Source organism: Epinephelus fuscoguttatus, linkage group LG13 (genome assembly GCF_011397635.1).
Source record: "Epinephelus fuscoguttatus linkage group LG13, E.fuscoguttatus.final_Chr_v1".
In the NCBI taxonomy this organism is placed as follows: Eukaryota; Metazoa; Chordata; class Actinopteri; order Perciformes; family Serranidae; genus Epinephelus; species Epinephelus fuscoguttatus.
In genome coordinates, this window is record NC_064764.1 from 23,379,747 (window position 1) to 23,407,022 (window position 27,276).

The 27,276-nt window shown below is 40.1% G+C and overlaps 2 protein-coding genes across 5 annotated transcripts in view; both read right to left on the bottom strand.

The window, feature by feature from the left end:
- Positions 1 to 643: 643 nt before the first annotated feature.
- slc15a1a (solute carrier family 15 member 1a) lies at positions 644 to 10,102 on the bottom strand. Its single transcript, XM_049593325.1, has 22 exons — positions 10,037 to 10,102; positions 9,851 to 9,938; positions 9,404 to 9,545; positions 8,967 to 9,086; positions 8,749 to 8,848; positions 7,046 to 7,136; positions 6,828 to 6,911; positions 6,646 to 6,728; positions 6,446 to 6,532; positions 6,269 to 6,358; positions 6,146 to 6,190; positions 6,026 to 6,058; positions 5,850 to 5,938; positions 4,527 to 4,608; positions 4,314 to 4,433; positions 4,061 to 4,204; positions 3,925 to 3,971; positions 3,653 to 3,760; positions 3,432 to 3,543; positions 1,580 to 1,717; positions 1,300 to 1,407; positions 644 to 1,177 (listed from the first exon to the last, which is right to left on the bottom strand). The coding sequence occupies exons 1-22, from the start codon at positions 10,100 to 10,102 to the stop codon at positions 914 to 916; spliced, it is 2,241 nt and encodes a 746-aa protein (XP_049449282.1). The 3' UTR covers positions 644 to 913.
- Positions 10,103 to 12,647: 2,545 nt separating this feature from the next.
- The window catches only part of LOC125899181 (dedicator of cytokinesis protein 9-like), a 128,114-nt gene continuing 113,485 nt past the window's right edge, over positions 12,648 to 27,276 (bottom strand). For 2 of the 4 annotated variants that reach the window (XM_049593256.1, XM_049593259.1), the window contains exons 38-53: positions 26,926 to 26,969; positions 26,012 to 26,127; positions 25,747 to 25,884; positions 24,654 to 24,836; positions 24,324 to 24,437; positions 23,944 to 24,159; positions 23,616 to 23,673; positions 23,383 to 23,489; positions 21,843 to 21,965; positions 21,640 to 21,753; positions 19,634 to 19,780; positions 19,334 to 19,544; positions 17,588 to 17,778; positions 17,381 to 17,481; positions 17,156 to 17,294; positions 12,648 to 13,743 (exon numbers count right to left, since the gene is read on the bottom strand). In XM_049593256.1, coding sequence (XP_049449213.1) covers positions 13,618 to 13,743; positions 17,156 to 17,294; positions 17,381 to 17,481; positions 17,588 to 17,778; positions 19,334 to 19,544; positions 19,634 to 19,780; positions 21,640 to 21,753; positions 21,843 to 21,965; positions 23,383 to 23,489; positions 23,616 to 23,673; positions 23,944 to 24,159; positions 24,324 to 24,437; positions 24,654 to 24,836; positions 25,747 to 25,884; positions 26,012 to 26,127; positions 26,926 to 26,969 — 2,128 coding nt within the window. In that variant the 3' untranslated portion in view covers positions 12,648 to 13,617. The remainder of the gene's footprint in view (positions 13,744 to 17,155; positions 17,295 to 17,380; positions 17,482 to 17,587; positions 17,779 to 19,333; positions 19,545 to 19,633; positions 19,781 to 21,639; positions 21,754 to 21,842; positions 21,966 to 23,382; positions 23,490 to 23,615; positions 23,674 to 23,943; positions 24,160 to 24,323; positions 24,438 to 24,653; positions 24,837 to 25,746; positions 25,885 to 26,011; positions 26,128 to 26,925; positions 26,970 to 27,276) is intronic. The other 2 variants (XM_049593255.1, XM_049593258.1) reach the window with 1 other exon arrangement.

Below are 27,276 nucleotides of genomic sequence, written 5' to 3' on the forward strand. Positions count from 1 at the left end.
GGTTCTACTTATGGGACACCCTGATATTGTGCATCCTGGCTCACTGACACTGAATGCAACAGAGCCATTAATAATGTTATCAACAAGTCACAATGTATAAGATTTAGGGGGATTTAGTGGCATCAGACCTACTAGTCAATAAAATGTTGTTGCTATACATTACTGGATATTTTTATCGCATCATCACAAAGACATCAATGATACAATATCAGAATCAAAAAGTCGACATAAACTCTGTCCCTCAAACTGAGCATACTCCATCTGATGATGAGGACATGCAGTTGAAAGATACAATAAAATATGGAAACCTAATTTGAGAAACAACAATGTCCAAGGTGAAGTATTGAACTTTCAAACTCAAGTAATAAAAACTACTTATTTTCGGTCAGTTTGGGAGCTCACAGCTCCCTTGCTGACCTGATGGGCTGCAGTACATTCCTTTTTTGACACACAATAGGACATTCAGTACTAACAAAACGCATGTACTGTATTGAACAAGTTATAAAGCTGAAAATTTTATATCAGGTTGGTACAGTGCTATGAACATGAGAGTTACATGCTCAGTGGATTTATAGCAAAAGATCACAAGACAAGAATAAGGAGTGGAAGAACACAAACAGGACTTATTTTATTCCCACTTAAACACAACTTACACATAAATATAAAAGCAATTACATCCAATTACATGTTAATAGTTCATCTGTTGTTGTAACTCTACAGCTAACGTGAATCTGTTGTACTGAATATAATGACAGAACTTGCTTGCTCACAGCAGTCATTTGGGCATTAAAATATAAAATGTTAAAAACATACACACAATCGCACGCAAACACACACACACACACACACACACACACACACACACACACACACACACACGCATTAAGGATATCTATTCTGCTTTCTCGGCCGTTCACATTTTGGTCTGATTGCGTGGATCATCGTCATCTTTGTGACTTTTACTTGAGTCACTGCTAACTGAGCCTTTCTTGACCATCTCGATCTCTGCCTTCTGTAGCTTGCGTTTCTCATCCTCATCCTCATCCTCCTTATTATCCTTCTTCTTGAACTCGGCCTCAATTTCTGTAGGATCGATGTAGGTGTAGAAATACGCCATGATGGAGAAGATGACACAAACTGCAACCAAGAGGGAGGCAAACAGGATGTACTCTGCCCACTTTAAAGGAGGAAGGGAGACAGAAAGCATCATCACATGACACGGTCACTACATGTCCACCAGTAATAGCGTTTATTTTTAGTCTCTAAGGTTTAGGCGTGAGTTTTGATTTGGTTTTTTACCTGCTTGGGAATCTTTGCAAGCTCAGCCACAATCAGTACAATGAAGTTGCCAATAGCAACAGTAAACAACCAGCCTGCTTGCAGCACTGCTTTCATATTACTAGGCGCCTTGAGGACATGAAAGAAGGACAAAAGATGAGTACAACTGAAAACAAAGAATAAAGATCTATCATATAGTTCAAAGACAAACGGAATCAAACTTTTTCATGTGCTGTGTCCTACAACTTTGATGGTGCAACACTGAAATCAGGTGTGAAAATATGTGTTGTAACAGTTTTACCTGTGAGTAGGAGAACTCCAGACCAGTAACAGAAAACATCACTTCACCAGTAGTTATGAAGAAGTACTGTGGGATCTGCAGAGCCATGTGAACTGAGTTGGGTTTGATGTCTTCTGCTACAGAAATAGACTCCTGACACTAAAACAAATAAACACAATAGTTCAGTTTAGGGCAGAATTTCTCAACCTGTGTGACTGAAAAGAAGATAGCAGGACAGATTTTGACAGAGCATACCAATGACAATATGTCTGACAATAACTATAAGGCTTGTTCTTATATGTTTTGTATGATCAAGAAAATCTCATGAAAAAGCCCAAACCAATAGTGCATTAATCCAAACCTCCCGACCATGTCTGTGGCTCTTAGACCCAAACCCATCTGTGCGTTCTTAAGATGTAAAACTTTAAAACAGGTCACAAAAATGTAGATTCTATTAAACTATATAAGCTTTACATTTTTCTAAAACAGATGGGCATGTTAGTGTTAATGTTTTTTTTAACAAACATTACTCAAACAGAAGTAAATACTGCTTTTTTGGAGACCAATTTCAGCTGTAGATTAAAACGCATTAGTGAATATTTAGGCTAAGGAAAAACATGTCAACCAATACATGTGGCTCATTGATGTGTTTTTAATAGAATTTGGACAACGATGGAGCTCTATGGCAGAGAAGAATAAGCTAATCAGACCTAAACAGAAAATTTCTAATAGGATCAAATCATTCATGTTTTTTGAGGGGGATTTGTTGGTATTACGAAAAATATAGAATATTACAAGCCTTACGGGGACACACTACAAGTGAAAAGAGTAAACCTTTAAACTAATAAATGTCACCATGAAGCTTTCTCAGTTGATTACTTACATGTACAGTATGTAAGGCAATTGAAAAGGTTTTTTTTTTTTTTTTAAATTTTATGCTTAAATATACAAATGAGGTTCTGTTTTTTTAAGATATTTTTTAGGGCATTTTTTTTGCCTTTAATTGATAGGATAATGAAGTGTGAAAGGGGGAGAGACAGAGACATGCAGCAAAGGGCCACAGGCTGGAGTTGAACCCGGGCTGCTTTGGCAACAGCCTTGTGGGTGCCTGCTCTACCACCAAGCCACCAATTTACACAACAGAAATCTGAACACTGGTTGAGGCCAGTTTCAAAATTGTTTTGTCAACACAGAGGAAATTTTGCTTTATATATATTTTATATTACATATTTATTTTTATATGATTATTATTATTAATAATATTAATAATTCTGTAAATTAGAAAATACTGTCAACAGCCATTTAAAAAAATATTTTCACCATGTTTTCAGGAATAAAATGTGGTATAAAGCAGACTATAAATGATACATGAACAAAAGTCTGTGTAAAAACCTTCAGACATGATAGATAGGTTTAAAGTTTTGTGTTTGTCTATAGTGCTGAAGTGGAGAATTCTGGCTCACAGTATGAGAAAAAACTCATTTTAAGAATATGGCAAGATTCTATATATTTTTAGACAACAAATAAGACACTACGGGGAATAGGTAAAAACCTTTAACTAATAAATGTCACTATGAAACCTCCATAGTTGATTACTTACAATGACACAATTATTTTTTGCATCACAAGTTTTCTTTATTTTAAGTTTAAATATGCAAATAGGGAGTTATCTAATTCAATATGCACTTATGTACAAATTTCCAGGACAGATATTTCAACTGAAATATACACCTAAATGTATATTTTGGATGTTTTGTTTCCACTTGTCTGAAAGAAAAGGTGTTACGGAAGCAAAATAGCCCAAAATCTTTAAATTAGGCGGTGCATGAAAAACCTGTAGTGTCTCCCCTTGAAAATCACATGTGAAACTTACATTTGGTCCAAAGACAAGAGTGCTGGGGATAAAGAAGGTATATGAACTTCCAAATCCAAACTCCCTGCTGAATTCACATGACTGTGACCCACTCCATAAGGTGAAGACTGGCCTGGTCATTAAAACAGAAAAATCAGTGTAATAAACTGTATTGTTGTTTACATAAAGTAATTATTCCGGTATAAAAACTGTGAATTAGTTCAGATAAAATAAATCCTTACTTTCCACTCTTTATCTTGGAGTAGTTGGAATAATAAAATGGCTCAATTAGTCCAAAGTCAGCTGCAGGAGTTGAGACGTTCACTGCTATATCCATTCCATTTATAAATCTGAAATGGATCCACATTGAGCCAGAGAATGTATAACAGTCAGTAAAAACAACATGTAAACCATTCATTTCCAACAATTAACTCTGCGGTTACAGAAAAGGGCTGCAAACACATTTCTGTTGGTGAAGTGATTCATTAATTGTTACAGTTATTATTTTACATACCGGATTTCATTGATGCCTTCTTGTGGCTTGGAGGTCAAATCCTCAGTCTGAGGAAATAAGACAAACAATGGTGATTAATTTAACCATTAAAACATCTTGTGTGTCTCTGATTTATAATTTGGTGCTTCTGACTCACCAACAGCCATTCCTCAGTGAGGGTTGAGGGAATCAGAAGGGTTTGTCGCTGTCCTTTGGCCAAGGAAACTTCTCTCGTCACCGCAGGGCTGCCTATTGAAATGCTGATATTCTCTGCGTCAAATGTGAAGAATTCCTTACTGGCCTGCAACAAAGAAGAAATTGTTGAAACAATCAATGTGCAGGTACTAAGGTAAGAATATTTGTACGTTAACAGTGGTGTTTCGGTTTTGCATTACTGTAAGAGAACATACCTGAGCTGCAGGAAGTGGTAGAGGGTCATTGCCAGGCAGTTTAACCATCAATTGATTATTGCCCATGTTGAGTAATTTCAATTGACTCTGGGAGGCGGATGGGAAGGTGGGTAATGTTTTCTGAAAATTGAGTTTGAAAATAAATTAATGCCTGATCTGATGTGCATTTTTAAAATATATGGGAAGATAAACACAATGACCGTCTTTACTTACATCAATTTGAATCTGAACCAAGGCAGCGCAGACAAAAGCTATAGCTGCCATAACCATCCCCACTGTCATTCTTTTCAGAGGTCTGTTAGATTAACATGAAATCTTGTTAATGATTTGTCCAAGATATAAGGGAATGCTAAATATAACGCTGCATCCAGCGGCTGGTTAGTAAACAGATACTGAATTTTCAAAGGATGATATAATAACTATAGTTTGGGAATAACTGGCCAATATCAAGAGCTAGGGGGCTTTTATTTTGAAACGAGGGCTTTTAATTTGAAACAGGAAGTGGCAGTATTCACTCAGTCATAGATTTACAGACTTTCACTGTAGTTCTGATAGTGCTACATATACTAGAATAAAGAACAATACACTTAGACACACACTCACACAGCAGAAGGGAGCCACTGGCCACTACTGGAGGCAAGTTCCACTGATAAGGATAGTTTGCCAAACGTCTTATTGGCACTGATTAACTGGCGAAACTGATTAATCAGTCGACCTCTAGTTAGAGTCAACAAAATCTGCGTATCAGCGCAATATCAGATATCAGATTTCGCAATAGCATCACAACTGTGCAACATGCAGTCACAAAACTTTCCAGGTGTAGTTGAGATATCAATGAAGGCCAAGCTCAAAGATGGGTGTGGTCCAGGCAGCAAAATTGCGAATCCCAGGATAGTGAAGGAATGACCCACCCTACTTTCCCTATGATTGGCTGGTACCTGTCACCTTCGTTGGTTGGGTCAATTAGGGTTAGGCAAAAGAATTGGGACAGGTTAGGGTTAGGGATAAAATGGTGAGCAAATCAGAGGCAGAGTAAGGTGGGCCAGTCCTTCGCTGTCCAAGGATTTGCACATTTGCGTCCGGGCAAGGGCACTGGTAGTAGGAGGGTAGGAAGTAGGAAAGAGGCTGTTGTCCTGCCCCTTTACATCCCTGCCCTGCATTTGTTGTAAGTCGCAGATTGCTGTATCACGGCTGGTGTGATACCATCTCAAGATTGGTAGTTTATCATGTGTTTAATCTTTACAAAACTCAAAGGGTGAATGTGACAAGTTGCGGTTTTACAGGGGGGATATGTGCCTGACTATTCCTTTGCCAGGAACAGTTACTAGAAAACGCTCAGGGTAGTTACTGTTCAAGCCAAGACATAGTCCATTGCCCCAGCTAGCTGCTTCTCCCTGTTTCCAGTCTTAATGCTAAGCTAAGCTAAGCTAAGATACGCTAACATTTGTTAAAAAATCGGATAAGCAAATGTTTCAAAATGTCAAACTGTTGCTTCAAATATGCAAAGATTGGGGAAGAAGAAATTAGGGTACTCACGTAAAGTTCAGGCCACACTTTCTGATCAGGGGGTAGATTAAGCTGTCCATGATAGGCACCAGAGTCAGAATCAGGATGGGGTTGACAGTCTTTCAAAAACATAAACTGCACAGTGAGAATCTTTTCAAACAAAGTACATCAGCCCAAGCACGTGTGATAAAATCATTTTAACTTACCTGCATCTGATCAGGCTGTATAACAAGAAGCCCCTGCAGACACAAAGATATTATTAAAACACGAACACATTCATTAATTAATTCAACTATATTTATGGTTGGTTTTATCACCAAACTTACAAAGTTTCCATCCATCGTGGTGGCTTGCAGAGTCCATCTAGAGCCCTTTAAAAGAGATGCAGAGTTTAGCCCAGTTTCTAACAAATGATTTGCACATCTTTTTTAAGAGTAACTTTAAAATACCTTTTGGTCGAACAGAGTCCAGAACATCGGGAGTGGAATGTATAAAAAGAGGACCCTCAGCACCATTTTGATCTGAGCAATGAGGAGTTTCTACAGCACAGACAGACACAATGTGACTTGCTGTTATCCCACTGCTGAAATGAGAAACTTTAGAGAATGAAATACAGTCAAACCTACATCATATTTTTCTTCTGCCCAGTCCATCCAGTGCTTCCTCTTTGGGTACTGTTTGCTTCTGTGCCTGTAGCGGTTTTTAATGGCAAACTGATCGACAGAAGAATAAGAAAGCAAAGGAGAAACATGTTTTTAGAAACAACTAGAAGCAACTGCTGTGTCACATTAATTCAGAATGTGTTGGTGGTTTAAACCAGACTCACCCCCATGCATTTACACACATCCAGCATGATGTTTCCCTGTGGTTCAGCTTTGTAGTACATACCACTTCCAACGATAAACACCACTGTTGGGGACATCACAGGCACATCATTATCACTGTTCCCAGCATGTGTACCAAATCTTTACATTTCTGCTTCACAGTCTCCAAATTATTTACACATACCAAGTGCAACCACCATCAGAGCTGCTGGGACACCGAAGGCCAGAGAGTAACACTTCTGCTTAGTGTAGATGCCACACTCCTGAGCTGCAGATGGACACAAACAGCTGTCATTAAACAGCGCCTTTTACTCGTACTCAAAGACTGTTATTAGTTGTAATTGCGTGCAGTCATGTTTATGGCACTGTTTTTCATAAACTTTATGTCCTGCTCATATCTACCTCTCAGGATTGGAGTGATAATGGTTGACAGGAGACTCCCACCATTGATGCACAGGTAGAATACAGAGAAGAAAGTTCTTCTTTGCTTTTCCTGCACAGAGAGAAACATCAGTGATCTTCTATCACGTGTTACATGCATGTTGTGCAAAGCTGAATACAATGCCTAACCATTTCTAAAGAGACTGATATCTGCGCTTATGATATTAGGTGATACAATCAAAGTTTTATAGCTGTGCTAGCGACATGGCTCTAGGGACAACAGTGTCAGTTTGTCAGTTCACCGCTTCGGTCCAGACTGAAATATCTCAACAACTATTGGATGGTTTGCTTTTTCCTGAAATTTTGTACAGATATGTATGGTCTCTGATGGATGAGCCCTAATGACTGAGGTGATCTGCTGATTTTTGATGTCTCGACAACTACTGGATGGATTCTCATGAGATTTGGCACCTTCATTCAAGGACCCGTAAGGATGAAATGCAGCAACTACAATTCCTTTGAAGAGTTCTCCATTGATTTAACATAGCACTCCTATTACATTGGTGGACCCTGGATAGACAGTTTGAAAAAGTACAAAAAGAGATTGGCTGATTATTTAACAATTTTGATACTTAAAAAATATCAAAACTGCCTCGTCAAAACCTGGTGCCTGCATTTCCCACAATACCAACCCGGTCTCACTCTGAAGTTGTCAAAATCTGGTGCTTGGGCAGTGACTTGCGGTGTCAGACACTGATGACAAAGCCGTCCTTAATGTTGGCATGGTATGTGGCCGGTTGCCGTTATACTTGCAGATAGGAGTGGTGGTTGATGGGTCCAACAAACACTTTCACCCAGGAGAGTAGTGTTCGTGTCGCATAAGATTATAAAGCCAAACTCTTCTTTTTTCCTAAACACAACCATGTGCTTTCATTGCCTAACCCTAATCATGTGTGTTAGTTGAAGGCAAAAAATGTAATTTCACGGTGTTGTACTAACACAGTGCATTTATTTTGAAAGAGATTGTATGTATACAGTAAATTTCCTGTGAAAACGGAAGTGTATTTTGAAAGAAGTCAATGCATGTAACAGGCAGAACTTGACATGCTGTCCCAGAACGTCAACAACCAATGCACCCAGGGTACCTTCAGGTAATATCTGGACATGGAAAGTCCATGACTAAACATCAATATGTGACGAGGTCAGAGTGAGAATGTGTTGACAATGCAACTCGAGTGACTACATTTCTGTCTGAGATTTGGTTTTAGCCTATCCCAGTAGCAGCTAATGTAGCCTTGAGCCACTAACCTCAAGCAGATATATATTTTTTAAGATTATTGTTTAGGGCTTTCATTGCCTTGTTTTAATGATAGAACAGCTGGATAGTGACAGGATAGGGGGGAGACGCATGCAGCACAAGGCAGCTGGTTGGAACTAAACCCAGGCCACTGCCAAGGCCGCAGCCTCATGCTTTAGCAGGTGAGCTAGAGCAGTGGTTCCCAACTGGTCCAGCCACAGGGTCCAGATACATCCTTAGTCATCAGTTCAAGGTCCGCACAGTTTAATACATTCAGCGTCATACTTGTGTTCAGACATGTTGTAAAGCTAGTTTGCTGTCTCTGTCAAGTAGCTGTCCATTAGTCAGCAGGAAACATCACTTCAAAATAAAAGCTCCGTGCTTGAAAGTCACTGTAGGCCTAATTGAGGAGTAGAAATGTTCTCACCTGATGATCACCGAATTGGTCTCCACCAAAGGCAGCCACACAAGGTTTGATGCCACCAGTACCCAGAGCAATGAGGAACAGACCCACCATGGACAACACACTAAATGTGAAGAGGAACACGTGCATGAGCAGAGCACTGTAGAAATATCTCATGTAAACTGCCTGCTAAAATCCCACATCCTGGACTCAATTATTTCTGTAGTAGAATGGAAACCCACATGTGATAGGTCATGTCATCTGGTTTCCCGTCTCTGTCTGCATCAGTGATGTCGTGGATTGCACTGACAGACATCGCAATCTGGCCGATCGCATAGACAATGGACAAGTAGATGATAGTCCTGCCAAGGAAAGAGGGATAGAGTTAGTTAAGTACTAAGATAAAGCATTGTACATTCAAAATACGACTTAAGTAAAAGAACAGAGGTATTATTAGCAAACTGTTCTTATAGTATTCAGAGTAAGATTACTTGCTGTACTAGTTTTAACTACTTTACAGTTAATTAGTGAATATAAAAATGAATATACTCAAGTAAAGTAGAAGTACTCCAACTTTTTATTTAAATACAATTGGTATTTCTTACCTACTTTCCACCAATGAGAAATAGTCATCTTATAACTAACTGCATATGTTTAATGACAAAGTAATTTTACTCACTTATACTTTCCCAGCCAGGAGTCGGCCACAATGGCCCCGAGGATGGGCGTCAGGTAGCAGAGAGCCACGAAGACGTGGTAGATGGACGTAGCCAAGTCATCGTCCCAGCGCAAGAAGTACTTGAAGTACAGCACCAGGACAGCTGAGAACAGGGGAGCAAAATGTAAGCTATCTCTTATTTTTCATTATATATCATCATCAAAAACTGCACCACCATGTGGCCATTAAAAAAATTACTAGACAAAAATCCTGATCATATAAACTAGGTGGGCTTTAAGTATCAAAAGTGAAAGTACTTATTTTGCAGAATAGAATAATGTATATTATAATACTGGATTATTACTATTGATGCATTGATGGATAGGCTACACCACATAATAATAATAATAATAACAATAATTCTCAACAGTTTTCCTTGTGGTTGAAATAAATAGTCAGTATTCTCACCTCGCATGCCATAGTAGGAGAACCTCTCGCAGAACTCATTGACAACAATGAAGAAGATGCTGAGCGGGTAGCCGCACACCTCCTTACTCTGATGGATCAAACAAACAGCAACATAGTGACGTGTTATGTTGTGTTCAGCAGGCAAAATTTATTTTCCTGGGATGGCAAAGGAATGACCCACCCTACTCTAGAGTACCCGCCTGTCAGGGTCAGCCAATCAGAGACAGAGTAAGGCTGAGCAGGGCGGGTCATACCTTCACCACCCTAGGTAAAAGAACACTCAGCAGCAGCAGTGGTGCAGTAAACATTCATATCATGTACACCACAAAACAAAACAGTATTAAACAGAAGTATTGCAAATAAAATGTACTTTGTGTATCAAAAGAAAAGGTGCTCATTATACAGAATGATCCCTGTCATGCATGCATTAACATATCCTCCTGAGACCCTGCGTCCTCATACGAGGACATTACATTTTGGGTTTGCTGTACCTCATACTTCATTCTGCTTAACTAAGACTATAGCAGATCCTGACACAAAAGTAGACAAGGTTCAAAACCTGATCAAGTTTTGTGGTTGAAACTTGTTTATTTATACGTTTAATACTGCATACAAATCTGACCAATTTTAGCAACAGTAACAACCTAAGATGCTGTTAAAGTAAAATAAAAGTACTCATTTGAGGACATTGTGACTTTATTATTGTCTTATTGCAGCATTTTAAACAGGCCAGTAAGGTGTGACAGACTGTTCCTACAGACAAAACAACATTCCTAGCTTGGAGTGTGGAGCAAGGAAAATTCAGACAGAGCTACCACTCCCATTGAAGAACTTTGTGCAGCCTCGCTCTGAACCGTTGAACAGAGCTTTAAGGTCAGCCCCCAGGGGTGACTGCAGCGTTTCAAAACGAACCTCTGCTTTCTCTCTATCAGCTTGCTCATGTAAAGCCATCAAAGAATGGAACAAATAGAAGTTACCACAGTTTCTCCTGTGATATGAAAAACTGGATTTTAAACAGTCAGTCTTGTCAGCACTGATCTCAGATAGATTTTAGATGTTACCCTAGTAGGTACATAGATGTTACATGTTGCCCTCACAGGTGCATGTGCTACTAACTTTGCCACATGAAATGTATTTATTCTATATGTCTTACTGTAAGTTGTATTGTGCAGATTGTGCCTGTCATGTTTATTGTGTAAGGCAGAGAGAGTGTTAACTTGGTCACTGAAAATTATAGTAACTGCATTTTGTATTGTATTTTGACCATGCAATGTGCGCTTACTGTTTTTATTATGTAAGGCACCTGCACTGGTAACATGGTCACTTTACAAGGTTGCTGCTGTGTTTTATTATACTGTATTTTGTACTATGCAGTGTGTACATACTGCTTCTATTATGTCAGGCACGTGGATTTATTGTAGTCTACACTGTGCCTTGAATTTTATTTTTATTTACTGTGTCTTTTTGTTATGTGTAGGACAACAGATGGAAATTAGCATTTCACTAAATCTAATGAAACCATGTTTTAATTTCTTGTATATGATTAGTGTCATTGCACACTGTCCTCTTATTAATCAAAGGAACTAAACTAAACTAAACTAAACTAAACTAAACTAAACTAAACTAAACTAAACAGCCATGTTCAGGTGTTGAAATGTACAGTTTTAGACTTGAACATCAACCGCTAACACATATGGTTACAAAATGCTGCTTTGTTTTCAGGCATTGAAATAAACTAAAAATAATTTTGTGACTATTAAAAATAAACTAATTGTCCTCAAATTAGGACATCATTTTAATTCAAAAACTACCCCCTGTTCAAAGACAATAATTCATTTTTTTTATACTTATCAAGTTCTACTAATCCCAAATAGCTGGGAGACATTGAAATTGCATACCAGATAAAAGCTGAAGGTCTCAGGAGGATATAAGCAGGATTTTAATGCTGTACTTTGTTGAAGTGGAGCAAATTTTAATAATACTTTTGGTAAGTAGTGGTGTAAAAACTACATTTCCCTCTGCAATGTGGTGAAATTGTGATATAAAAAAAGCGTTAAATATCCTTCCTATGGATTATTATTTAATCTCACTGAACAATGAAGAACCAAAACTGCATAAATATCCATTAAATTAAATAAGTTAGGTACATTACCTTCCCTTTGCTCTGTCTCCCTTTCTTGGGATCCTCGTTATCTGTGCAAAAGATAACATTTAAATAACTGGCTGTATGTCAGTAGCTTTAATTAAAAAAAAACAAAAAACCCCCCCCAAAAAACCTCTCGCAAAAGTTTCACTGGGAAATTAAAAAACAAAGCAGCAGTTCTGAGTTCAAAGCAAGTTTTTTTGTTGTTGTTCTGACTTGTGCTTCAGGTGTCTGTCTGCACCTTCTGCTCTGAAATATTTACTTTTATGAATTTGAGTGAGAACACACAAAATGAAAAGTTTGCACACTCACCTGTCATGATGTTTAAGTGAAGCTGCTGCCCGCTTTCTGCTGTAGTTTGATATTCCTCTGAGATTTCTGCAGGGAGCAGTTGATAATTGATCCTTCACTGTGGGAGTGGGAGTGTTTCTGTAATATTGCTTCTTATTAGCACCTTGATCTGTCGTCCACACTGCTGACTGTGTTGCTTTTATGAGGGGAGGGAACATGAGATATAGATAGGGAGTCAGGTATGTTCAGTCCCTGACACTTCATAAAAACTATTAATCCCCAGGAGCGCCACAACTCAACCAAACGTGAGAATAAACTTTAATGCATTAGGAAATTAAAAAAAAAAAAAGGATTCATGAGAAGTGCAGAGAAATGAGTGTATTTTATTTAAAAGAAAAAGCATTAGGGAACATCTCTGTTTACAGCAGAACAGTGACTTTGTGTTAAATAAAAATACAAAAAATCCACATTGCTGCTCAAATATAAAACAATTTCTCGAACATTTCAATAAACACTAAAATGGTAAAAGCTTCATATTACTTCCACAGTAGGCGTAGTGTCTGCTTCCACACCTCATCGCTTTGGCAAGAAGGTGAACATCATCTTTACAGTGTATGAGCCGCACACAGCAAGATCCTTTGCAAATATTGCACACACTCCTTTTTTTTATATACATTAATAAACAACATGGAATATACTTTTTGTATGCAATGGCTTTAAATATTTGAAGACGCTCCCATTCTAAGACATTGAAGTGATTTAAGGTTGAACGCTAACATGAGTCAGAGGAGGCCCTTTTAGTAGAAATATAACTTCCTGTACAGGGAGACGAGCGTCGACGTATGCAGCATATACTGTTCATCAAGACATCGATACAGTGGCTTATAAAAGTGGAATACTGTACATAAAAAACACAATGTGGAACATTATCAAAATGAACACCTGTTGGGAGGGTGGTGAGTGTAATGTAATGACATGCATATTAAAGATCCCAACAGGAATGGAAAACCAGTCTTTTCAGGTAGAAACAGGTGACACATCATGTCTGGCCATACGGCAGGAACTCTCCTGCATGATTTCCTCTCTGGTCTCAGGCTCCTTCGCAGTACTGCCACAGACATCCAACACAGTTACCATGCCATGTGTATGCGTTAAATAGGTCCAGTGCCTTGGTCATGGTTCACCGAGAGAGGTGAGAGTTGCTTTTGTCTGTTTCCCTTTACGCTGACTGAAGAGAAGCAGGATCAGGCTTAGAAGCGACAATATGGCATCACTGGCATGCCTGGTTGGCGAGCAGAGAGGGCGCTGAGTTCAAGGCTAACCCAGGCACGCATCATACCACAGAGGACGAGCTGGGGATGCCATGGATGGTGGCACTGGTTGGCGTGCCGCTGATGGCGTTGAAGATGTGAAGCGAGTCTGGAAGAACGCTCTTCATGCCATCTTCCACAGGACTGATCTGGACGGGAGGGAGAACGAGATATTCACAACTATTTACAATTCCATCTTAGATACATCAGTAACTTAATTACTGCCAAAGGAAACCCCTATAAAGGAATAGTTTGAAATTTTGGGATTTTCTCAGTAGCTTTTTTTGCTGGGAGTTAAATGAGAAGATACAGGTGGGACCAGGTCATTGTTTTACAAGTCACAAGTAAGTCTCAAGTCTTCACACTCAAGTCCCATTTCAAGAAAATTAGACAAAGATGCAACTTCCAAACTTTGTTCGACATTTGAACTTGCACAAACAGCAGAACTTCAAGCTAATGCTTAGCTAATGCTAGCATAACTGCTCAGTAACGTTTTAACAACAAATAAATGCAAATAATATTGGTATTAAATTTGGAGAAGAGCACATTGTGACTTGTTTAGGACTCAGAACTTGAAGTTTAGCTCTTGAAACTTGAGGGCAAAGACTTGAGAGTTGTGACTTGCAAAACAATGACTTGGTCCCATCTCTGGACTCTGGAAGATAGTTATCACTCTTATATTTGTATGGTAAATATAAAGCTAGTCAGTTATCTTAGCTTAGCATAAAAACAAGAAAAAGGGGCTAAGCTAAGGCTAATTAAACAAAGCTAAGCTAAGCGAAGCTAAGCGGCTGTATATTTAACATACAGACATGATGGTGATATCAATCTTCACATCTCACTCTTGACAAGAAAGTGACTACTTGTATTTCCCAAAAAGTTAGACTATTTCTTTAAGTTACAGTCTCAGCACCCCGTTCATAACAATTAATAGATGCAGAAATCAAAATAGGTAAAAACAAACCAACTCTTAACACGTCAACAGAAAAATCTAATGAAAACCATAAAAAGTATGAGACATATTTGTGCATATCCAAAACCAAATGTAAATACTGTATATAAGTACACACTTTCAGACCCATGTACAATACATACACATACACATGCTGTTCATACACATGCAAATGTATATGTACATATTTGTACATGCATACACACATGCAGAAAAAATACATATCAGCAATCCAAAAGAGATAAGTCAATAAGTGATTGTTTGTCTAGCCAGCCGCTGCATCTGGATTGTGAATATTAGAGGGAGAACAGGTGGGTTTTGATTTTTGAAATATAAGAAGTAGAGCTGAAAAGATGAAATGATTATCTGAATAGCCATTAAATTAATCTGCAACTATTTTCATGCAAAAATGCCAAACACCTCCAGCCTCTAAATGTGAGCATTTGCTGATTTTCCTTGTCATATTTTAGAGTAGTAGTGGAAATAGACAAGATTTTTCCTTTAACTTATCATCATGAAATATTTTTTGTGCCATGTAATGGTTATAGAATAATGACATCATCAGTGTCTGGGTTCCCTGCAAGCCTTGCTTTTACAGTGCAACTCTCCGGAAAATAAAGGCTCAATTTACAGCACAAAGGAAGTCTATCACCCATTGTGCAACTAAAACGGGAAGAGGATAGCACCTTTGTCTTCCCTGTTAACAATTGGTAGCTAACCCCAGTTAACAAAAAGTATCAATGTAAGTTCTTTACAGTTTCTGTCCCCAGTAATGGAAATGGCAGAAGGAGGATTAAAACAAAGTAACTGTGGAAACGGAGGTAGCTGGTAGGCTCTCAGGAAAATGGATCTGGTTGTCTTTGCAATAGTGGCACCAACAATAATACCACCTCAGTCAAAGAAGACTTTATCTCCATTTGCAGTATTATATTTGGTGGTATGGCTCTGTTCTAGGGCCTCTCTACCTTTACTCTGGCCTACGCAGACAGCCTAATGTGGAGAGAGCACTCCTCTCTGCCCTTCCATGTGCCTACGAGGAAAGCCTTAGGTGGAGAAAGCACACCTCTCTGCCCTTCCTTGTGCAAATGAGGAAAGCCTTGACGCAGAAAGCGCCAACCTCCCTGCCTCTCTATGCGCAGCAGCAAAGACTCCCCAGGAACAGAACAGAGCAGCATCAGTGACAAATAGAAATGACACTGTTATGTCAGATACAACATGAAAAGGAGGAGCTGGGGTGGAGGTGGGTCGCAAAGTGGCTTGCAGAGGAAGCAGCAACAGTAGGCGGCCAGAACAGTTTTAATAGGGTGCCCTGAATGGGATTTGCCAATTGGTTGCATAGAAAGGAATCACTTGATCTATCAGCTGACTCCCTTCCATCAATCAACTGCTCCATCAGTTGATCGGGCTGTTTGAGATCAGCTGATTTACCTGAGATGTGAGCTGAGCTTGACATTGTGTCCTGCCTGAACTACAGCTATGTTCAATTTGGGCAAACAAAACAAGACATTCGAAGATGAGATGGATGTTTTTTGTAGCCAAACCATTAACGATTACTCAAGAGTATAATCAGGGGTGTAGTGCTGCCGAAGCACAACAGAGGGATGCTCTGCCAAGTGAGGAAATAGAATATTCAAAGTTTACATAAGGGAGGAATTGGTCAATTCCCTACGTCAGCTTATGCATTGAGTAGCATGAAAGAAAACATTTCCCCTTAAAAGTTGCTGGTAGCGGCCCACTGAGAACACAGTGAATTTTTTTTTTTTCTCAGTCTATAGCTCACTAACTGTTAACTAATAAAGATGAACGGGCAGCAAAACATCCTTTCATTTTATAGTTGACTGCATGTAAAGGTGCCACCACAGGAGCAGTGGTTACATAACCTTTGAAACAAACCACAGCTTAATCATACGCATGCACACGTGCATGGGCATCACAGGTGTGCTCGGGTATTAAACTAATAGCTCTACACCCCTGAGTATGATCGTCAGATTAATCAGTAATTAAAATAGATTTAAATAAATGTAAGTTGCAGCCCTAATCAAGAGTTTAAGCCATTCTAATGAATACGTGTTTCTTGTGTGAGAATAGTTTATATTTAGCTGGTTCCTTTTTTACTGCAGGGATGTAAAGATAAGGCCTGTCTGCCATCCGTTAAGATAACTATTCAGTGCCTTCTAAGGTCAGGAGAGTGACCTAAGCTTTTATAGCCTTCTGTTTTAAAGTAATAAAGTAACATTGTGCCACTGTGTGCACAACATAAGATTCTAGAAATGCTACAAAGGTCTAAACATGTTTAGAGATGGCTCAAAAATGAGCCTAATCAGCAATCAAAATTAATTGTGATATGTGAGAACAGATGCGTCTGTCTGGCTGGACCAACATTTAACAACTCAGTCTTTACTGCATTGTGGTGCTTCTTGCATTACCATTCAATCTGCTCATGTCAGCACAAGGGAAAAACAGAGAACGATAGTTATCAAAGACTGCGTTATCAATCACATTATCAAACATTTTATGAATACCACTCACACACGTCAAAGATCTGTCTCAGCAAATTACAGTGTTAACATTAGTAATGCAGAATGTAGTTACTCTAATACTGTACCCACTTGCTCATGCATGATGATGGACAGCTCTCTGGCCAGGTCTCTATAGTTGGCTTTCATCTCATCGTGATACTCCTGTTGGTCCTCTTTGATCAGCCGCTCATTAATACCTAAGCCATGGCCGCATGCCTCCACAAAATGCCTGCTCAGAGAACATCAAGATGTGTTAAAGGAGAATCAAACAAAGTAGTTCTGCGCATGCTGTAAGATGTTGACATCTCATCTCACCTGAAGACCTCTTTCAGCTGTTTGACCTTGTTATCTGGATACTTCTTGGCGCTTGCATCGTCCAGAAAAGCTCGTGCATATGCAAGCGGCCCTGCATTTACCTGAGGGAGGATGTAGGAGCAGTGTCATATTTTTTTCACGATCACTTAATTAGGTTTGTCCAGTGTGTGTATGTGTGTATATGTCAAGACAATTCAAAGCAGGCACCTGGACGCTGATGCTGCCCTGCAGTTTGAGCTGCAGACGGATCATGTCCACCTCACTGGAGGAGCAGAGCTGCTTGATCTCGGCCACCTTCTTGCACATCTCATCGATGGCCACCTCAATGGGGCTCAGGTCAGTGTGGTGTTGATACATCACTGCGATTCGTTTCTTTACGTAGGGGAAACAATGCGTGGCTGGGGGACAGAGAGGAGGAGTGGGTGAACAGCTGGCCTTTAAGTTTGTATATCTTTCCTTCTTGCATGTGCTTTCCTGAGTTCTACAGCTCAGGAACCACTTATATGTTGACTGTTCATCTTTCGAAAGCTCTCAGACAATAAAGATAAGAATGTAACGTTGAACCTTTGGATCTTTTACATCGTAAAACAATAAAACTGTGATTAGGATTAGGAAAGGTCCTTGACAGACAGCTGACATGTTCAGAATCTAATCAAGGTCTTCTATTCATGCACAGGCCCCTTTCTGCTGAGTAATATTATGCCTCAACTACTGATACCTACGTGACATTCTTCAACACAGTGTGTATTTAGAGCCTGTTTTCCTTAAATGTGTCAATATGCAGACAATGGGAGGAGGTGGTCTGTAGTCTGGGAGGATAATGACAAATGTATCCCACTTTTTAGAATATTTAAGATAATTTGATGTAGAGGACACCAAAATCTTGTTTATTTACAGCTGGGTTCTGTTACAGAAAACTATCATAAATGGAAACTACACAGATTTTAGTTAATTAGTGATGAAGAGAACTACTCAGCTTGTGAGAATAGTTGCATAATGTATTCTGTGACTGTGAGGAACGTTGAGCTACTGCAGACGAAAAGTCAGAATATTGTTGTCTGTGTTGCACCAATATTGACATTATTTTTTTTTTAAATCTTTTCCCTGTAAGTCCCCAAGAGTACCCCCTTAAGGGCCCATACACATGCCACGTTTTTATCGCCCTCAAATCTACTGTTTTCAATGTACACGTGCAGTGGCCGTGCTCAAAAGTGACGCTATCTTGGTGTGTGAGTGTTTCCAAGGTCCTGCTTTTCAGGGCTTGACAGCTGCACTACTCTGTGATAAACAAAGTTCAACTTTTGGAACGCAGCAATGGGCACCACATCACGTGACAAGGAACAACCAATCACAGGTGGTAGATTTTTTCCCTTTCTTCCATAAATAGCCCCCGTTTTTTGCAACCACCTTTTCCTGCCATCCCGCTGGTCAGAGAAAGGGTTGCGGACTATAAATGACCTCTATGTTGATGATGTTTTTACCTACTTTGCAGATCTCTCTGCAAAACTCAGTCTTGCAAATACTCTCCTGTTCCACTTTTTCAAAATTCATCACTTTGTGCGATCTCAGTTTCCCCAGTTCCTACGACTGAGCCCTTTCTATCACTTAGTACAAGACAAAAGGGACTGATAGCGATTGTATAATCACATTTCCAAGGTAAAGCCCAATTGATACTTACTGATACTTGATACTTAACTGACTTAACTAATAAAGCGAGTTGGAAAACAAACAAACAAACAAACAAAAAAAAAAAACAATGTCTAGAAGAAAATCAGCTCCAAACTCAGGATTTCTGGTTAATAGGCTATGGTGCTGATTATGGTTGCTATGGTCAGCACGAGAGTAGCACCCAGTGCCCAACCTCGCATCTTTAATGCCGTTAAAGATGCAGCATGTTTTCCAGCCCTTTGAGCTTATGTGCCACTACCACCCACAGTATAAAGTGTTACTTACTGGTTAGTATAGTCCTGCGTTTGCACTGCTCCTCCACCCCGCCTTGTTTTTTGCCTGATATGGTGAAAGGCATCTCAAACACAAAGCGCCGGATGTTGTGGCTCTTCTCGAAGTCTGTCTTCCTGTCCACCAGCTCCTTCTCCTCCAGGTAAGGGGTCACATGTGTCACTTGGATGTAGGCATATTTGGAGTCCAAGTCTTTGGGGTTAATCTGCACAGAGCACATGTCATTACAACAGATGTTTTTATGACTCATATGTGTCGGTTGTAATTACAAAGTAAGTATCAACAAAGTCTTACCCTTCCAGAGTCCTGGATCATCTTCACGTTCTCCTGTCCAAACTTGTCAGAGTACAGCTTGAGGAGCCTCTGCGAAATCTCAGACAGAGGGGTGAATTTGGGTTCTTTGTAGATGTACTCCTTCCCATCTTCATCTTCAAAGAAGCCCTAAAAACAGATTAAACATGGTCAGAATGAATAAAAACAAACTGTTCCTTTATCTACTAAGATATAAACAAGCAAACAGTGCCACATCAAACCAAACATGAGCTGTGAGTGGAAGTTATTCCAACTATTTGCTCAAATGAAATGGTGAAATAGTCTTTAGCTACGGGCTGAAAGGTTTGCTAGACTCCACAAGTACACAACCCTCTAATGTTAAAGCACAGAAAAAGGAAACTTCCACAGCAAGACATCAACTAGTGTCAGTTCAGTAATGTGAGACGGGCCAAAGGAGATAGATTTCACACTGTCAGTGGGAGCACTTATTAGTCAGTTGACTTGCATGTTAATGGTAACAAGTCCCATGAACAGATGGGTGAAGCCATGCAATTCCCCAGTGAGAGATGAATCCTGCTATTGGCCCTACAAGGGTTTCCTACTAAGATATAACAACACTAAGGCTGGAGTAGGGGAGGAGTACAAGGCTTGAAGATAAGCGATGCATGTGAAACAGCACCGACTGCATTAGCGAAGGAGCACAACACAGCCTAACACATCACTGCAGTCCAACTGCTGGCTTTAACATTGATTTACCTCAGCCTCTGAGTCAGTAAAGTGGTACTGCTAACAGGGGTGTGGACAGCAGAAAAATAAAATCATCATTATTCCATGAGAGCTACCTAAAAACTAAAAAATAAATTCAACACACACTCTGATTCAAACTACTTCACCACTGATCAGACTACCATGTCAAGAGAGACATGGATCTGTGGATCTCTATCAAAGCACACAGGCAGAGGTAACCACACCCAACAGAGTATGTCACAAGATACAACAAAAATGAGAATCAGTACTAAAATCTTAGATCTGTAACACAAAAGCAGAAACACTGGAATGAGTGCACACGTGAGAGGGCGCCATGCAACACGGTTCCAGAAACAGAAAGCAGCAGAGGTGACTGATTGTTACTGTAAACAGCAAGCTATGACTGACAAGTGAGAAGTGTGATGAATTACAGCAGCACCAACACCACCACACAAAGACTCAGGCTGCTCAGAGAGGCTACAAAGGTCTACTGCACAACTTACCGCTGCCTTCAAAGAGGATAAAAAGCAGAAAAGGGTATTAGAGAGGATCATAAGGTGCCACTGCATGTGGTCATGCTCTTAACACAACTTCAGCAGCCCCATGTGCTCATTGTGAATTATTTTGCAATACCAGCAACCAAATTAAGACTTGTGCTCTTTGTGGAATACAGTTTTAAAGGAATACTAATGCTGTACTAGGAATATGGGAGCTGCTGGTCTACAGCTGCCTTGAGCGGTTATTTGCGTTATTATGTGACTTTGGTGAATCCAAACTAACCCTTTCAAACTCTAAAGTCACATAAAAAGACAAGCAAACTGATCGATTGAGGCAGTTGTAGACCAGCAGCTCTCTTACTGTTGTTGTCAGTGGGGTCTGGCTTTGAAGAGAGCATTGATATGTTTTATTTTCAGTTCAGTTCCCTGCAGGAGAGGGCTGTCTGTTTGGGAAGTACTGAACATTTGACTGGATAAATGACTTGGATTATACTGCACGAGTTGTGTGATGTTTTGACATAGTTTTGCTGTTTTTAATCATGGACCCCATTAACTGCAATTCATCAAAGATTTTCTCAGTTTTTGGATTCTTCGTTCACCATGGAGGCATGTGAGAAAAACAGATTATTCTTTATGAATTCTATGTAACACGGGGTGAGTAACTGATATACAAAGGGTAGTTTGGGGGATGAAGTATTCCTTTAAATACAGACAGTGCAGAAATCAAGTCAACAAAAAGAAATTGGACAGTATATACTGCTGTTGACTGAGAGTTAAACTCACCTGGCCAAAGAAGGCCACTCTGAAGTAGGTGCCCAGCAATCTCTTGCCTGTGTGCATGACCTCTGTCACTTTACTGTATGCACGATGCAGGGTGTCATAGAGGTGGGCCAGTTTCTGTGCAAAGCAATAAAACTCATATTATAAATCTGATTCGGATGTGGAGATGCTAACTGTGTTGTGGGGAGATAAAAAGTTGAATGTACTTCAAAGTCCCTGCGCTTCTCATAAATGGGGATTATGAGCTTGTAGATGTCAGAGATGAGCTCGTAACGTTCTGCTTTCCACAGTCCGTCTGCACACTCCTCCAAAAGCTCCATTAGGACATCCTGGGGGAACAAGAAAAATATAAGTAAAGCTGAAATAGAAAAGTTTGATAAGTCAACACCCCTGCTATCATGACAAAAGATGGTTGCCATGTGGAAAATGTGGGAAAACACACATCTTTTGGTGTGTGTCTTTCTGCCCCTTTTGTGTTCATGATATGATTAATGTCACAGCTCAAGTTTCTTTGGTTATGTTTTTTTTTATTTCATACATTCATGTTATTTCCTGTTTTACTTTCAAACTCATGTCTCCTTCTGTTTCAGATCACTTCACTTCCTGCCCCTGTGTGTTTTCCCTCCCTTCTGATGACTTCACCTGTGTCTGACTGTCTGTCCCGCCCTGATAAGCCTCACCTGTGTCTTGTTATCCTTCCCCTCAGCAGAGTAATTAGTGTGTGTGTTGTTTTCTTTCAGTGCCAGTTCGTCTTACAGTAGCTCCTTGTTTGTCTAGTGTTCAGCCTTTTGTTTCCCTGTGTCCTGGATTTAGCCTGTTGATTGACTCTGCCTGATCCCTATTACAATAAATATACAGTAATTATATCATATTTGAAAATTACAAAATGTATTTAATGCTAATGTGATGTGTCTATTGTTTGACATCTTGGGAGTCAGCTGTTAAATCTGTGACGAAATACTGAAAGAGACAGTTACTACTCAAATTATTAGTCACTATTGGAAAGCTTAAGATAAGATGTTAAATGTTTTTGTCTTCTTGCAACAGATAAATATGTTTATATGTCTAAATACATCAGTGTATCTCAAACTGTGTGGTGCGCCCCCCTGACGACCACAGAGGTAAGACGGGTGGGGCACATGTGACCAGGGGTAAAATGAAATACGGAACTAATGTTTTGATGTCGGAATCTTTTTCATGGCGCATTAGTAAATAAGTTGTGCTTAACAATAGCAATGTTGTTAATGTCACCGAGGTGTGCTACTTGTCCGTGTTTAGCGAACAGTTTTAAGCGAAAAATGTGTGTGTTTGGGAGGTATTGAGCATACGAGTGGTTAAATGAGGCTTAGATTACACTGTGCAGGTTGTGTGAGAATTTGTAAACAGATGTTTTGCTATAGTTTTGCTGTTGTTAAGCGTGGCCCCATTTACTTTGGTTCATCAAGAATGTTCGCCTTTTTGGATTCTTCGTTCACTGTTGAGGCACGTGAGAAAAGGAAATTTTCTTCACGACTTCTGTGTAACATTTGGTGACTAACTGACACACAAATGATCGTTTTATGAGTGAAATATTCCTTTAAAGTACAAAATTTAGAAATGTAATCAACTAAAACTGAGACCTGATGTAGTCAGATGACAGGCTGTATCTAAATTCCTGTAAACTAGTTCAAATCTTTGCATGGTCCCATTCAAAGTAGATAAAATTAACAGTGATTTATCACTTTTGTTTGCATTAGTAACACATACCTCATTGAAATGGACATCCTGCATGCCGACATCCTCCATCATCGCTGCTTCCTCGTCAATGTTTGGAGTCACGACACGAAACGCTGAGCAGCCCTGCTTGAACATGCCTGCACGCAGCATGAGATGAGACAGACGGATTGGGCAAACAAGAACAAGAAAGATTACAGAGACTATACAAACTAAACCTGAGAGCTGCTGTGTGGCATGCAAGTGGAAAAAGATTATTTAATCACCTTTTCTCCGCAGATATTCTGCTACAAGTGCTGCAACGTGCACGTAGCACATGGCCGCCTGTTAACAACAACAAGTACAGCTCAGGTCAGATAAGCTGAGTGATGTTGCTAGTATTATGTTATAGCACAGACTCATCCACTAAAAGAACATTAACTCATAATAAGCTGGACCAGTGTGAAGTAAATCTAATCAGTACTTGATATTTGATACTGTGCAGACACATCCTCAGACACAGGCCTACAGTGAGTCTATCACATGTTCCATCGGCCACCATCATACCAAAGTACAACCTGTTCAGCCACACACACACAGTCTCTTATCACACACCTCTGACAGGTCTCCGTTCTTCACATGGATGCGGGCCATGCTGTCCAGCCAGGTCTTGCGTAGCTCAGGTGTGCTGGCGTAAGACTTGGCGAGGCTGTACTGCAGGTCCACCAGCATCTCTGGATCTCTCTCGTGCTCCTTCATCTGAGCCGTGGCCATCAAAACTGTTCTGATGCGTTTGGTCAGGTCCTTAACGTCTGATGGGAAAGCTGTGTTCTGGATGCACAAATAAGAATAGTCAGCCATGGTGTTGCCCTGATTGGGCCTGACCCAACCTGCCGGATCCAGGTTGAGCCGGATTTTTTGGGCCCAATCAAAGCTCTAACTTAACGGTTGCAGTAGAACCAGAACATTAATATGCACATAAATAAATTCCTGACCTTGATAGTTTTGTCACTGTTGGCACAGTTGTTGATTATTGACAGAGACTGCTGGAAGCGTGTACTTCCGATCCCAATCACATCAGCTATCAGCTGGCTGACAGCAATCACCACCTAAAGGAAGGAAAAGATAAAGAATTACAATATATACTTTTAACACTTGTGTTTTATTGACATCAGTTTTACTTCCATATTGTTTGAGGACCCACAGACATCTCATCACTTTAAAATCCTGTTTATATGCAATTCTCGTAAAATTAGGAAAAGTCTCATTCTTAAAGGTTTACATAATGTGAACATGAAGTTTGATCCACAGAAGGACCATCCCACCTGTAAGTGCGTCCGCACAAAAGACTTGCGACCTGTGTAGTCAAAGTTGCTCTTCATGAGGAAGTAGAGCAGATGGGCTGCGTCGCTGCGGATGGAGCTCAGCTTGGAGTTACAACACTTCAGGATCTCGTAGCAGAAAGCAGCACACATGTCAGCGCGCCCCTCAAAAAACGTGCAGGGGAACTAGAGGGTGAAGACGACAGACAGGTCATCAGCTATGGTGAACACCCAAGACCATCTTTATTTATTAACCATTTTTTAAAAGGTATACTATGCAGGGTTGTTGGTTACTGTTTGTAAATTCACCGTCATTTTGTATTTCACCTTGCTATATATGTGCAGTATCGGTGCTGTGTCTCCTGGATGCTTGCTGCTTACAGTCGGGCACCTGGTCACTACCTTATATAACGTCCCCACCTCACCTGAGCGCTGCAGGGGTACACGCCCCTCAAAGTCCCATCCATCCACCCATCCATCCATCTGTTTTTTTGATCTGTTATCCAGGGCCGGGTCGCGGGGGGCAGCAGGGCAAGCAAAGCACCCCAGACATCCCCAGCAACACTTTCCAGCTCCTTCTGGGGGACCCCAAGGGTCTGCCCTGGGGCCTCCTACCAGTAGGAACGTGCCCCGAACACCTTTAATGGGATGCGCCCAGGAGGCATCCTGATCAGATGCCTGATCCACCTCAACCGACCCCTTTTGACGTGAAGGAGCAGCGGCTCTACTCCAAGCTCCCTCCGGATGTCTGAGCTTGTTACCCTGTCTCTAAGGCTGAGCCCAGAAAGGCCATGGAGGAAACTAATTTCAGCTGCTTGTATCTGCAATCTCATTCTTTCAGTCCCTACCCAAACCTCATGCCCATAGGTGAGGGTTGGAACTTGGATGGACCAGTAAATCCAATGATCCTGTCTGCAGGTCTTTCATAATGTATTTAGCAGCATTCAATGAGCGCATGGAGTTTTAAAACACTTTGAAAAGAAATCTGACTTTGCAGAATACATAAAAGCCCTTTTCCAACTCTCTGTAAGACCTTTTGGTACAACTTAATACAAGAAATTGTATTGTTAGGTAGGGAAACCAACGTTCTTCACACCTTGTAGATGAAGGTGCGCAGCGTAGTGAAGACCTGCTTGAGAGCTGTTTCTGACTGATTGATCCGCAGGAAACAGAGGTGGACTTCAAAAACCTTCTTCATGAGTGGACTGTGGCCGTTGTCGGAGCACAGCTGGGTCTGTGAAGAAACAAAGCACCATCTGACTTAAAACACAGATAGGAACTCACATGGTTTTAATGAAGCATTAATTATTAGAACTTGAATATAACATTTAAAGAGCACAAAAAATGGTATGCATGTTAACCTTGAATCCCATGATGAAGATACTTAGTGTGTCCAGGACGGTCAGGCACACTTCAGTAGCGATGTTAGCCTCCAGCAGCGACTGATTTAACACATCTGCATCCGAGTGACTGTAGGCTGAAGAGGACACAACACAAAGCTGTAGCTGTTTCACCCCCACCAGCACACAGGCAGGCCTTTCAAAATAGCATATCTCTTAAAATATGAGACCTTGGTGTTAAAGGCAAAGCTGGAAAATTTCATTATGATGATGCGATTAGGTTTCATTCCAAACTGAAACAATCTTAATGCTTACAAAATCAACACCTTTTATTAAATGAATGGTGACAATTTAAGGCACACGTTGTGTTAAGATTTGAGTTTTCTTTATATTTATGAATGATTTTCAAACTGCTTTTTTTCCGAAATACACAGGTAGTGTTTTGGAATGAAACCTTTCATATTTGACATGGATTTTCTTTTCTTTTCTTTTCAGAGAATGAGATGCAAAGTTCAGAGCAGATGAGCTGGCCAGAGGGATGATAAGACTTAGAAAGCTAATGTTCAGTTAACATAAGGCATGCTCTTAAACTTAGGATGAGTGGAGGGCAACACGCACACCACTTGCTTTGTCTCCTTTCTGTTGCAGGGAATCTAATCCCCTGATGATAAAACTTTAAAGAAAACAGTGGATTCCTGCACACACTTATCATCTCTGCACTGAAGTGTAGAAATTTCAGGCGCAAGGACCTTGGAATATGTAATGAGAAAGCTCCTTGTGACTGAAACATTGACACTTTTTTTAATAAATCAGTGCAGAGGTGATATGTGTGTGCGGGAATCCACTTTTTTCTTTGACATTTGTTGCTAATTTTAACCAAATGAACAAAGCCAGTAACAGTCTGCAAACTGCCTGCCAACCTGATACATTCTTACCATGGTCTACAGATATTCCAAGAATACTTGAAATCTTTCTTACACTGAAAACACAAAGAGACTGTGTTAAATGATGTCATTTAAAGAGACAGTTCACCCCTAAAATCAAAATACATATTCTTTTCTCTTACCTGTAGTGCTATTTATCAGTCTAGATTGTTTTGGAGTGAGCTGCCGAGTGTTGGAGATATCGGCCTTAAGGATGTCTGCCTTCTCTTGAATGTAATGGAACTAGATGGCACTCAGCTTGTGGTGCTCAAAGTACCATGAAAATATATTTGAAAAACTCAACAGCAATGTCTCTTTCCAGCAATCATGACCTGGTTACTCAAGATAATCCACAGACCTTGT